The sequence below is a fragment of the Amblyomma mixtum genome, chromosome 6, assembly GCF_055824585.1.
Source record: "Amblyomma mixtum isolate Tamu chromosome 6, ASM5582458v1, whole genome shotgun sequence".
Classification (NCBI taxonomy): domain Eukaryota; kingdom Metazoa; phylum Arthropoda; class Arachnida; order Ixodida; family Ixodidae; genus Amblyomma; species Amblyomma mixtum.
The window spans coordinates 158,672,917-158,685,603 of record NC_143017.1 but is presented as its reverse complement, the minus strand read 5'-3'; the positions used below and the strand labels follow the sequence as shown (position 1 = coordinate 158,685,603).

The following is a 12,687-nucleotide window of genomic DNA, read 5'->3' as shown; positions in this document are numbered from 1 at the left end:
TGTTGAGGGTTTCGCATGAAAACTGCCTTTTCAGAATGCATTTTTTTACTGCAAGCACTTCAAGTGCTATGCAGAAGCTAGCAGCTGCTAAGGGCCTATTTCGAAAGGTAAATCTGAATAGTTGGTGCACAGCTATGGTGTCCAAAAAGCATTCGTCAATTCGCTAGGAAATATCTACAAAGGTCACACGATGGCCTAGTGGTCCTAGAAGAGAGAAAATGCCACATGCAGAGCAACACAATGGCTCCACTGTTATTCATCACATGCTTACAAAAGTGTTCAGACTTAAAAATGGGGAGAGTTAGCTCACTTGTAATGATTAGTAGGAAATACCGTGGTAGCCTTTGATTTGCTATCTTCTGGTTAGAAACTTAGGTTTGGTTTTATGGGGTTTAATGTCCCAAAACTACTCGGGCTATGAGAGGCGCTATAGTGAAGGGCTTCAGAAATTTCGAACGTGCACCGATATCGCGCAGTACACAGGTCTCTAGCATTTTGCCTCCATTGAAATGCTACCGCCACAGCCAGGATTCAACCCGTGCTTTTCAGGGCAACAGCCGAGCATCATAACCACTTAGCCACCACGGCTGCTTGATAAGCAACTTAATATTGGATACCTGTAGGTAGTGATTTAGAACCTAAACAAATAAAGTGCATTGCTAGGCATGGAAATCAACATGAATAAACCCAAAATAATTTTGAACAACTTGGCAAAGGAGCAACAACTTATGGAAGGTAATAAGGCTCTCGAAATAGGCAAGTACGGTTATCAAGGCCAAGTTATCCTAGAGTGAAAAAAAAAAAAAATAGGCTAGTAAGACAGGTGGAGTTCATTTGGTTGTCATTCCAACTTGCCCTATCCCTGAAAGAAAGTGTACTGCTGATGTATCTTGCCAGTGCCCAATTATGTTTCCTAAACTTTCCGGCTAACAAATAGATTGGAAATTAGGTGAAGAATTCTGGGCGATAGAAAGGAATGAAATGCGCAACACTGAGATAAAAAGAAAGCATGGATTTGAAAGCACAGGAAAGTTGAATATAATTTAAAATTGGACACAGGCAGGATGTGTAAAGAGGAATAAACAGGCAGCGGTGATCTACTAGAGTGCTGAAGAAAATATCAAAGGGAGTAAAATATAATAGAGGACAGCCAAGAGTTGAATGGAATGACGAGACTAAGAAATTTGCTGGAACAGTGTTGCTGCAGCCGGCCCTAACCAGGACTAATAGGCCAGTGGAAAGACCAGCTTCAACAAAAGGTGTCATTTTAAAGCCCCTGAAGCACTCGCACGCTACGAAGCTCAGTATTCATTTTCATGGTGTCATGGGCATGGATGTACCCCCTTTGTCAGAAGTTTAAGACTCCAGGCCATTTGCTTCTGGGTATGTGGCCTGTAATGCATCCTTAGTGATCAGAATCTCTTGACGGTAAGACGATTTTTCATACTGCTGCCTCCAACGGGTTCGTGAGTGGTACTGCAGCCTCACTTACAGCTTGGAAGGATACCCCCTGGGCTCTAAACTTTTGACGAAGGCTGTACGCATCGCATGAAATGCAGGTCCCTAAATGACATCAAAGTGGAATTAAACAAGCCTGGCCGCTGTGGTGGTTCAGTGGTTATGGTGCTCGGCTGCTGACCCGAAAGACACGGGTTCGATCCCGGCTGTGGCGGTCACATTTTGATGCAGGCGAAATGGCCCATGTACTCTGCAATGTCAGTGCACGTTGAAAAACCCCACATGGTCGAAAATATCCGGACGCCCTCCGCTACGGTGTCCCTCACAGCCTGAATCGCCTTTGGCCATTACACTTCATAAACCAGAAACAAGCCTGTCAGGAAAACCATTTTTTTTTTTAATTATTAACTAAGTACTGACAACAGCTACAAACACTTTCTTTGCTTTTCAGTTATCTCAGTCGCTATTGCTTTGAGAGCATGACACATTTAAGCACTGTCACTGGAAATGCTGAGCATTATGCATTATTGAATAGGTTACTGTAACAAGCTGATTGTTTTTGCATTAAGTGACTGTAGGTTCGTAATTAAGCAGAGATTGCTTTGAATTAGGAATGTAAGCTTCGATGCCTGACCCTTGGAATATTCCATAAAACAGGCTCTCAGTTAAAAAAAAAAAGAAATGGCTCGCAAGGTGCAGGGTGCTTGCACTGCACTGTGACGGGAGGATTGAAGGAGGGAGGTAGAAAGGCACTGCTGTGGAGGGTTCCGGACCATTTTCAGCCACTTGAAATTTCTTAGTATGCGCCAATATCACGCAGTACATAGGCATTTTTTGCATTCTGTCTGCATCAGAAAGTGGCGACAGCAGCTGGAATTTGAGCCTGCAACCATTGTGCTCAGCAGCTAAAAGCCCTAGCCACTGAACCACCACTGTGGGTGCCAGGCTTTACCAAATACTGTGAAAAATAATTTGTTCACTGCTAGCCTGCTTTCAGGTCAATGTATGCAAATGTGAATGTCTTCAGAAAGAATTTTTAAACTGAGAGGATTAACAGCTCCATTCTACTCGTACAAGTTCAAGCAAGACCACATACTGCATGATGCTGACAATTGCAACTTCCAACACTTAACATACCATATATAGGTAATCCATGCCAGTTTATTTTGCAGGACATACAAAGACATAAAAGGTTGTGACATTTTTTCAAGTACTCTTAACACATTTTCCTGGTAACAAAAACAGACAGGGTATGTTTACAATGAATGGAAAATGCAAATCTGGTTTTTACAGAGCAACTCTACAACAAGAAAGATAAGATCTTGAAATTGAAGGCACAAAGATACAAATATTAGAAATATGGTCAGTTAAGGTTATGATGCAAGCATTGGTATGATGGCCTGTGTTTATGCTTTTCAAATTACACATTGGTTAAGCCTAGAACTCCTCTGCACTTCAGCATAAAGGTGGCTCCTGTCGTGTATGCAACCAAGTGTTCGTCATGTTCACCTCAACACATTAAGTACAAAACGTCATGAAAATGGTAGCCACAGGTGAAAGTGGATGGCTGTTCATAAGAGTATGCTGACTGTGCAACAATTACAGGCAGTAAACAAAGTTCTTGCACACAGTGGCAGCAATGACAACGTGTCACGTGTGGGTTGTAGCACATGCATAACAGCTGCATGACCACAGATAAAATACAACAGTACATTTTATCGACTGGAGATTGATGAAAACAGTTCCAGAGAACTTGGCTGCTGCTCTGGTTCCTCTTCTTTCACGGGGCTGACCAAGTCACTGCCTTGGTGGGCGGTCCTCCTGGTAAGGGCCCTTCTCTTTTTTGCCGAAAGGATGGTGCTTTCATTTGATGTCGCGCTCTCGATGGTTATGCTTGATGACAACACCTCATCCGGTCCACCCGAAGCAGGTGACAGTGCGATCAGTTTCTCCTTGAACCGCTTCACCAGTGTGGCAGCACGCTTTGCCTTCACCTTTATTTCCATCTTTCGAGCAGCCGACATCAGGTCAGACATGGCACACCTTTGGGTGATCCTCAGGAGAGTGAGCGCTTTGAGGTAGTAGAAAGAATCCGAGGACTCCGGGTCCTTCAGCACTTCTCGGCACAGCAGCTCGGCAAGTCTATCATGTGGTGTTGGTTCTTTGAGTTCATCTTCCGAGGCATATTCCAATGGGTTCCCTGGTGATCTTAGCAAGGTCACTTCAACAAGGAAGTTCAGAACATCGCAAGGGTCCAGATTTGTCAGAGGGTTTTGAGACTTGGCTGTCAGTACCGCTTCCAGTGTGGGCATAAACGCTTCTTCAAAGCACTGGGTATTTCTTGGACCACCTAGTGAGTACATCTTCATAAACGCACCCAAGACCTGGTGAAACCTGCCGTTTTTGTCAGCATCCGGATTGATCCAATGCAAGATTAATGCTGACATAATAGTTGAAGAGCATATGTGACCGTAGAGCTGCAACTTGGCCATTCCTTCCGCTGCTACGGCCCTAATGTTCTCATCTTCCATGTCAGTACATCTTGTCAAGAAGTCAACCAGAAGGTCAGAGGAGGCCTTGGATGGAGGAATAGGATTTTCATCATCGTCTCCTTCAAACACAGCTTGGATCATGGCATCAAATGTGTCCAACCCATAGACAAGAAGAACATCGACAGCTCCTGCCAATGCAATGCTCTGAATGACTGGCTGATCAACCAGTGCAATTTCAAAAAGAAGCTTCAGGTTCTGGGCAGCAACGTCCTTACTCAGCACACAGCAGGCAGACAGTGCCCTGACTGCCTGCTTACGAATGGCTGTATCCATTCTGACAATCCCAGGAAGAATAATGTGCTCATGGCATGTAAGAAGAAAAGGAGACAGAGATGTGAGTGGTGTTGTGATAATCATTTCAGCAACCAGTGTAAGGCACTTCAGAATAATTGCTTCACTCCTCTCACACTCAATTTCTTCAGGCTCTGGTGTCAGCTCCGCTACCTTGGACTGATGGCCACGAAGATCGCCTTCCAGCTCAGTGATCTTCTGCTTGGTCAATTTAGCCGCATCAAAATCTTCTTTTTCAACAGAAGTTGAAAGCTCTTCTTTAAGTATGTTCAGCTGCACCTTAATCTTGGCAATCAAGAGGTCCATATTCTGAGCTTCCTCTTGAGTTTGCGTTTTCTGTGAGCTGCTAGAGAGTGGTGCCTGGATTTCGGGCAGTAAAGATTCAACTTCTTGGAGTGTGTCATCTGGCTTTGGGTGCACATATCGAATCACCTTCATGAGGTGTGGGATTTGCAGTGAACCAACTTTTGGCGAAAGGAGCAGTCTTCGGACAGTATCACGAACACGTTCTCTTCCAGCATTGTCAGCGAGATCAGCTGACTGCATCAGCAATATGAGCTGCTGTGAAACAAACTGATGGTCAAGTTGACGAAGTGCTTCCCACTCTGTACTAAAGGACAGCACGTACTTTGAAACAAAACCACAATAAACAGTGAGATCTGGGAAGATTTCATCTATACGTGACTCTGATTCAGCCGATCCTTGAGACCGAAGATTCAGCACCAGCATCCGCCAGTACAATGCACTTTCACAGCTGAGCTTGTCTTCTGCAATAAGCTTGTCCTGGTCAAGTAAATTCTGTTTGATATCTTTGATAAACATGTCGATACCGTACTTCTTGAGAAGTGCCTTCAAGAGTGCCTCCACAACTTTCTCTGATCCATGCACATCAAGCAGTTTTATCAAATTGGTCACATTGTTTTGGCAGTGCTTCAACCAAGCAGGGATCAACTTCTCTGTCACAACCTGCCTGACGCCGTTCGAAGGATCGTTGAGACCACAGTCCAGAAGCTCTGTTCTTTGTTTTATCTTCAGATACCTCACAGGTGCCTTTTCAGCGACGCGCTCGAATGCAAGCTTGCGCACAGCATCTCTACTATCTCGCGTGCGCTCAATCAAGGGTCCAAGCGTGCGCGTAGACGGGACCATGTGACTGACGATGGCCGCTCGGACATCGACGCAGGTGTCCGCTTCAAGGTGAAACAAGAACTTCTCAACAATTCTGCACTTGTTGTTAGCAGGATCTTGAAGCCTCGCCAGAGCGCCCACAGCCCGGCTGCGAACACTGCCGATTCGATCTCGAAGCCTCGCGAGCATACAGCTTTCAAGCTCCTCAAAGAGTTCGTCGTCAATACTGCTTTCGTCGGTTACGTAGCTCAGCAGCTTGTCCACGAAAAGACAGCATCTTTCACGAACAACCTTTTTGCCGCTTTCGCTCCACTCCAGCACTTTACGAAGGATAGGGTTCAAAAGTTTGTTGCCCGCGGCAGGCTCTTCTTGCGGCGCCGTGGGCGCGGCGACGAAACGAGCGGCAAAGTCCAGAAGACGCTCCGCGTACTCACTGCTTTCAGAGTTCGGAATGATGACTTGAAGGTACCACAGGAAATCCTTGAGAAACTCTTCGTGAGGAGTATCGCAGTACACGTTCCGCGCCACTTCCAGGCCTCTTTCAAAAGCGTTCGGCTTGTTTTGACAAATAGTGAAAACGTCGCGGAGCGTGGTCATCGACGTCACAGTCATCTTGCGTTAGCACAACAGTCGGCCGGGCTCAGCCACGTCTTGAAAAACACACAGTTACTGTGAACTGCTCACTCAAACAATTCAAAGTACATGAGAAAATATGAACCGGCAGCAGGCAAGCAAAAGTCAAGCTCGACCGTTGGCGCCGTTGGCGCGCTCCCCGCGCTCAAGCAGGTTCGCGACCGTCACGCCACTTGCGGAAGGATCAGTACTATCGACTGTCGCATAAATAAAGAAAATCGAAAGTTGTCTCGGCCTAATCGCAAGTTTATTCGGGCTCAAATTTCGCATAGATATTGCAGTTGATGGTCAGTTTTGTTTTATACTACATTTAGGTGGGGTACTTGCCTGATTCGGTCAGGATTATTTGGAAATCCCCATCATCTGCGGCGATAGCGAACCAAAACCGAAAACGACATGCAGCTGCACTAAGTTGGTGAGCAAATTATCTTTGCGTGGTGCTCTGTGCTGCGAAGCAGTGCAAGACATAACAGAGAAGGAGACAGGACGTCCTGTCTCTTTCTCTGTTTTTGTCCTAGTTTTGTGCGCTAGTCTTTTAATTAACTATCACCCAGGTTCACCATCGTTTCTCCGGTGGGTGTAAGATGGCGTCACGGGTACCACTGCTGTGAAGCTTTCGGTTTTGGTTCGCCGTCGCCCCAGACGATGGGGATTTCCAAATAGTTCTGACCGAATCAGACAAGTACCCAACCTAAGTGTAGTATAAAACAAAACTGATCCCCAAATGCAACCTTTGTGCAAACTTTCAGCCCGAACAAACGTACGGTTAGGCCGAGAGAATTTTTTTTAGATTTTCTCTGATTTACGCAACAGTCGGTACAAACATGAACGATTCTGTTTTGTCTCCTCTTTGGAGCCCTAGTTAGGAGTTTAGGGCATGGTGGTTTAGGGATTACACCTTCCGTGACCTTTACGGTTGAAACTACAAAAAATCCAGCAAAAGTACGCCGAAATGAATCCTCAATCGGAATCCTTTGCTACGGGGCGTCGATACGGAATTTTTTCGGGTTCGGTTCGGGTTCTGGTTCATGCCTTTCTGGTTCAATTCCGTATTCGGCTCCGCAGCGACATTCCATTCCAGTTTGAACAGACTTGAACTGGTTCAAACGGGTTCGGTATCCGAAACAATTTATTTTAACGGAGATGGGATGACGATGATGGGTTTCGTAAAGCTCTGTTAATAGTTTGCTCCCTTTCCGTGTGACGCCAGTAAGTAAAATAAAAAGGTATACAGTCGAACCCGAATATCTCAAACCTATCTATATAGAAAATTTTTTACCTGTGTCGAATGCACACGTTAACCCCTCGAAAATACTGTTTAAAGGGTAACTCCGGCGATTTTTCTGGCTCCTCAGATTTTGCTGAAACTTTCATGGTACGTTCTTCGCAGTTTTTTGGTCCTTTATGCCCAGTTTCGCAGCGGGACTGTGTTTGCTGCAGAGCAAACAAATTTTAAAATTTCCCATTTCGTAGCCTCAATCAGGGAGATTTCTGCGGGCAACATTGCGTGTGTGACGTCATTGGACGCACGGCCGGCGATATGCCAGCGATATTCACTTTGTGTTTGCTGAAGGACAAAGTTTCGAACTTGGTTTCGGTTATTTCAGAAAAATAATGACCCAAGTTCTCACTTATAGGGAGAAGTACTTGAAGCTGGGCTTGTTGGTGCATATTCGTGAAAGACATGAGAGCGCAAAACGGGAACACGGACGAGGAAGGGAACAGGACGAGCGCTGCACTTTCAACAGGATTTATTCAGGGAAGAACGTTTAAATAGCCTTTGCTCTTATCCATGCTCTTGATCGCAGACAATCGCCTCTCACACATACGCATCAATAAACAGCATTTCACTGTGGCGAAGAACAACTGACGTGTCACTAATACAACTATCACCTCGCTTCTTGATATAGAGGGCTTCCACAAGCTCACGTTCAGTCCTATCTCGGCTTTTCAATAGCACTTTGCAATCATATAGTCGAGGCTTGCAGGCTATACGCTTCTCTTTCGAGCAGGCTTGGCAGTGGTCTGGAAGATGTCCTCTCTTGTTTAAAGAATTCTTGTGTTCAAGCAGGCGCTCATTAAGACAACGTCCGGTTTGTCCAACGTACACCTTGCCGCATGTAAGCGGGAACTCATAGACTACTGCTTTCTTGCAGCCAACATGTGGCATTCGGTGTCTGATGGTGCACTCTTGTACTTTTTTCTTCCAATGCGTGAACACATTCCGGCGAGTTTTCGCGGCGCTGAAAATACCACATCGACGCCATACTTATTGGCCACCTTCTTGAGGTTATGAGAAGTGTGGTGTACGTAAGGTACAACTTCCGGCCTTGCCTGCTTTTTTTCTTGAGGTCGGTTGTTTTCCTTGCTGCCCTTCAGCTTTTTCAGCAAGGTCTGCGCCACGGAGAGAACCAGGGAAGCCGGGACGCCTGCTTTCTGCAGCCTGGACACCTGGGAAGCATAGCTTGCGTGCATGGCATGGTGGCAAGACTTCTTTAGTGCGGAAGCTAAGCACTTGGAAGCGATAGCCCTCTTAACGGTCTTAGAATGGTTCGAATGGAAAGGCAACAAATATTTCTTCGCGCGTGGACAGTACTGCCAGCAAACGTGTGAAGGGTGGAAGGTTAGGGTGAGATCTAAAAACTGTAATTTGTTATTACTGCTAAGCAGTTCGTGTGTGAAGGTGAGACCCATGCTATTCCGACCAAACGTACCTAAAACATCAGCTACTGCTTCGTCAAAAGTAAAATCGTTATCTGCCAAAAGGACCAGGTAATCGTCTACATATCTAAAAACGTGGACTATACAATCCGTGTCAAGTTCTTCACTCAAGGAGCGGTCAATCTCAGATAAAAACATATGACAGAGTACCGGGGCGACACACGAGCCAATACAAATGCCCCTTTTTTGTAGATACGTTTGGTCATTAAAGTCAATAAAAGTGGCCTTGAGATAAAACTCAAGTAATGACAAAAAGTAGTCCACATTCAAACCGGTAGCGTTTTGAAAAGCCGTGGCTCCATTTCTGTCAATGCAATTACGCACTGCAGAATAGAGATGTACATGCGGAACAGAGTAGAAAAGATCATCTACATCAATAGAAAAACCAGAGCTTATGTTCCTATGAGTCTGAAGGAAGGCTATCACGTCATCCGAGTTCTTAGTTGCAAAGGGGTCTTCTACTTCCAAAGTCTTCAGGTTCTTGAGCAAAAATTGGCTGATTTGTCGTTGCCAAGTTTCCTTTTCGCTTACTATAATCCGGAAAGGCATTTCTCGCTTGTGTGTTTTGGCGGCGAAAAAAACCGAAAGGCTGCTCTTTTCAGACTTGTTGATGGCCCTGGCTAGTGTATGCAGTTGCAGCTCATCACACAACGACACTGCATCTTTTTTCATTTGCGTCGTCTTCACTTTCACGGACCTGAAATTTTGCCTTTTCGTTGAATAAACCGGACGGCATTGCCACAAAACCGCCTTCTTTGTCTGCCTGCACGAGCTGCAGATCTTTCGCTCTAAAAAACGAAACGACCTTCGCCGTGGGATCAGCTCGATGGCTGGGAGGGTTTGGATCCCTGACTGACCTGGTGAGGGTGTCGACGCCGTCCAAGAGGCACCTTTCCTGGTTTTCCTTCGTTGTTTTGTTGGCCAGTCGTCGGTTGAGGGCCAGCCATTCGTGTGGCTTAAGCTTGGCTTGTACGCTGAATTTTGGTCCTTCCTTTAGGACTGCTGCTATTCCTTCCGGGAGTTCGGCTCCTCCCAAGACTATCACATCGTGGCGTCCGGGATTCTTGGTCTCCCCCTTCTTGAGTTGTTCCAAGTGTCTCGTTACTTGGTTCATAGAGCACTTCCACCAAAGCTCGGTTGTGGCCAAGACCAAGAGTGGCTGGCGGCCACCAGACATCGAGAAAGCGAGAAGCTCGCGGCCCAGACAACCGAGCTTTGGTGGAAGTGCTCTATGAACCAAGTAACGAGACACTTGGAACAATTCAAGAAGGGGGAGACCTTGCTGAAAAAGCTGAAGGGCAGCAAGGAAAACAACCGACCTCAAGAAAAAAAGCAGGCAAGGCCGGAAGTTGTACCTTACGTACACCACACTTCTCATAACCTCAAGAAGGTGGCCAATAAGTATGGCGTCGATGTGGTATTTTCAGCGCCGCGAAAACTCGCCGGAATGTGTTCACGCATTGGAAGAAAAAAGTACAAGAGTGCACCATCAGACACCGAATGCCACATGTTGGCTGCAAGAAAGCAGTAGTCTATGAGTTCCCGCTTACATGCGGCAAGGTGTACGTTGGACAAACCGGACGTTGTCTTAATGAGCGCCTGCTTGATCACAAGAATTCTTTAAACAAGAGAGGACATCTTCCAGACCACTGCCAAGCCTGCTCGAAAGAGAAGCGTGTAGCCTGCAAGCCTCGACTATATGATTGCAAAGTGCTATTGAAAAGCCGAGATAGGACTGAACGTGAGCTTGTGGAAGCCTTCTATATCAAGAAGCGAGGTGATAGTGGTATTAGTGACACGTCAGTTGTTCTTCGCCACAGTGAAATGCTGTTTATTGATGCGTATGTGTGAGAGGCGATTGTCTGCGATCAAGAGCATGGATAAGAGCAAAGGCTATTTAAACCTTCTTCCCTGAATAAATCCTGTTGAAAGTGCAGCGCTCGTCCTGTTCCCTTTCTCACTTATAGTCGCCAGTTTGGTAATTCAATGTGCACACAATAGGTTTCGTGACAATATCCGTGTTGTCATAGTACGTCGTAGTACGGTCTGCCGTGACGTTTTCGTTTTAAAGGCAACTGCATAGGTTTTAGAAATCTACGAGCTTAAAGGGTTTGAATGTGTGAAACTTGCAGGTAAAGCATGCGAATTCCTTTTGGGCTAGCATTTGTAATAGTGACGTAATCGACGATTAAAAGCCGGGATGGTCTTCAAGCTTGTCCGAAGCGCACAGCACTAAGTGAGGAGGGGGTGGCGCATGGTGACGTCATCGAAAGTACCGGTTCATTTCCAACGCATAAACTCTTGTTTTGAAGGAAAAACAAAACAGCGCCACCGAAGGCAAAGCCCGCCGAGAGTTTGGGAGCATCAACGGAGGCATGGTGGGGTGTAATTGGCAGCAGTGATAAATTTGACGTTTCACCTAACGTGACGTCACACCAAACTTGCCCGCACTCCTCCGGTGCTTTGAGGAGACGCCTAAAGTTTAATCGTCGATTACGTCACTATATTAAATGCTAGCACAGAAACACTGGGCGTGCTTTACGTACAGCCTAGAGAGATTTGATTCCTTGAATTTCGCGGAATTCTGAAAAAGCGGTGCAGTTTCCTTTTAAGGGTCCCGTTAAGCGGACAACCCAGACTCATCGTCGTCGGCGGCGGCAGCTACGAAAGGAGGGAAAAATCCCCCAAAGGAGCAACCTAGGGGGGGGGGGGGGGGTGAAGGGGGGGCTAGGTTACATGGCCTTGTTCACAACCTGCCCCACCGGTGGCCGCATCTGCCATCGCAGGGCAGTGGAGCATCGCTTAACCGTGCACCGATGCTCCAGGAGTGGCATGAGGATTGCCCGCTATCCATGAAAGTAAAGTAGAGAATTACCAATTCGTCATATATGGACATAACCAACTAGCACTGTCTGTTTACTTGTTTTTTTTTATTTACTTCCGGAAAGTTTAGCATAGAGTTCTGCAACTCTCAATGCATGTTTCTGACATAGTAGCGCACAAAACGTATATTCTAGACTTTTTGTTCTCCTATTTCCTGACTGTATATATTTAATATCTATGTAAATTTTTGTGGGATCGAGTCTCCCAAATTTTGCCAATAGGAGATGTTTTTCCTTCGTAAGCAAACTATATTGACTTTTTCTTTATGGAATTATAAAGAACGTTCTATTATCTAATAAAGAAGAAAGCCTTCCATTTATGGGTTAAAAAGTTTTTTTTTTTTACGCGCACCACCCTGAAATTGCCTGTTTGAGGTCTTCGTCCTACAATGGACGGGGTTAGGCTGGTGGTGATGGTGACGATCTTTCAGACAAAGTTCCGCAAAGTTTTGGATAAGTTCTGCTTCACGTTCGGCTTTATGTACGCCCTACTGCTCGACTTCAAGTTCGCTGTGGATTCCGGGCGCTGCGTCTTAGCTAAAAAGCATTCCACACTTAAAAGCATTTGACTCAGTGCAATCATAAGCAGCCACGCAGGAACTGAGTGATTGGATCGTAGAACAGGCACACGTAAATGTACTATAGGGCATATCGACTAGGACTGCAGAGCTACCATAGTTCTGCGAGGAAAAGTTATAAAATACGAATCAGGGAGGGTGTACTGCATGGTGACGCAACCTTGCAACTGTTACTAATCACGTTTACTAGAAGTATTCAGACGATTGCTGTTCACAAAACTGGGGGATGAAAGCTAATGGTGAAAACTTCAGCGACCTGATGCCATTACTGTGCTGAACAAGTCAGGGGAGGACAGCGGGTCAGCAATTACAACTATACTTCGTACAGAGAATGTAGATGAACTCGACACTAAACAGGTCGCTTTTCAACAACATCTTCTCCGTCTCTCATTGCGGCAGCTATATTAGTAGCAGCCAGGACGTTCATTTTAGATACCTCTATTA

At 45.8% G+C, this 12,687-nt stretch overlaps 1 protein-coding gene across 1 annotated transcript; it reads right to left on the bottom strand.

Annotated features, from left to right (window-relative positions):
- Positions 1-2,592: 2,592 nt before the first annotated feature.
- Cap-G (Chromosome associated protein G) lies at positions 2,593-6,215 on the bottom strand. Its single transcript, XM_089549899.1, has one exon. It carries the CDS (start codon positions 6,039-6,041, stop codon positions 3,174-3,176), a length of 2,868 nt encoding a protein of 955 aa, XP_089406025.1. The 5' UTR covers positions 6,042-6,215; the 3' UTR covers positions 2,593-3,173.
- Positions 6,216-12,687: the final 6,472 nt, after the last annotated feature.

What these genes read in the sequence shown, in the direction of transcription:
- Cap-G (XM_089549899.1), bottom strand. Translation starts at nt 6,041, where the DNA reads ATGACTGTGACGTCGATGACCACGCTCCGCGACGTTTTCACTATTTGT.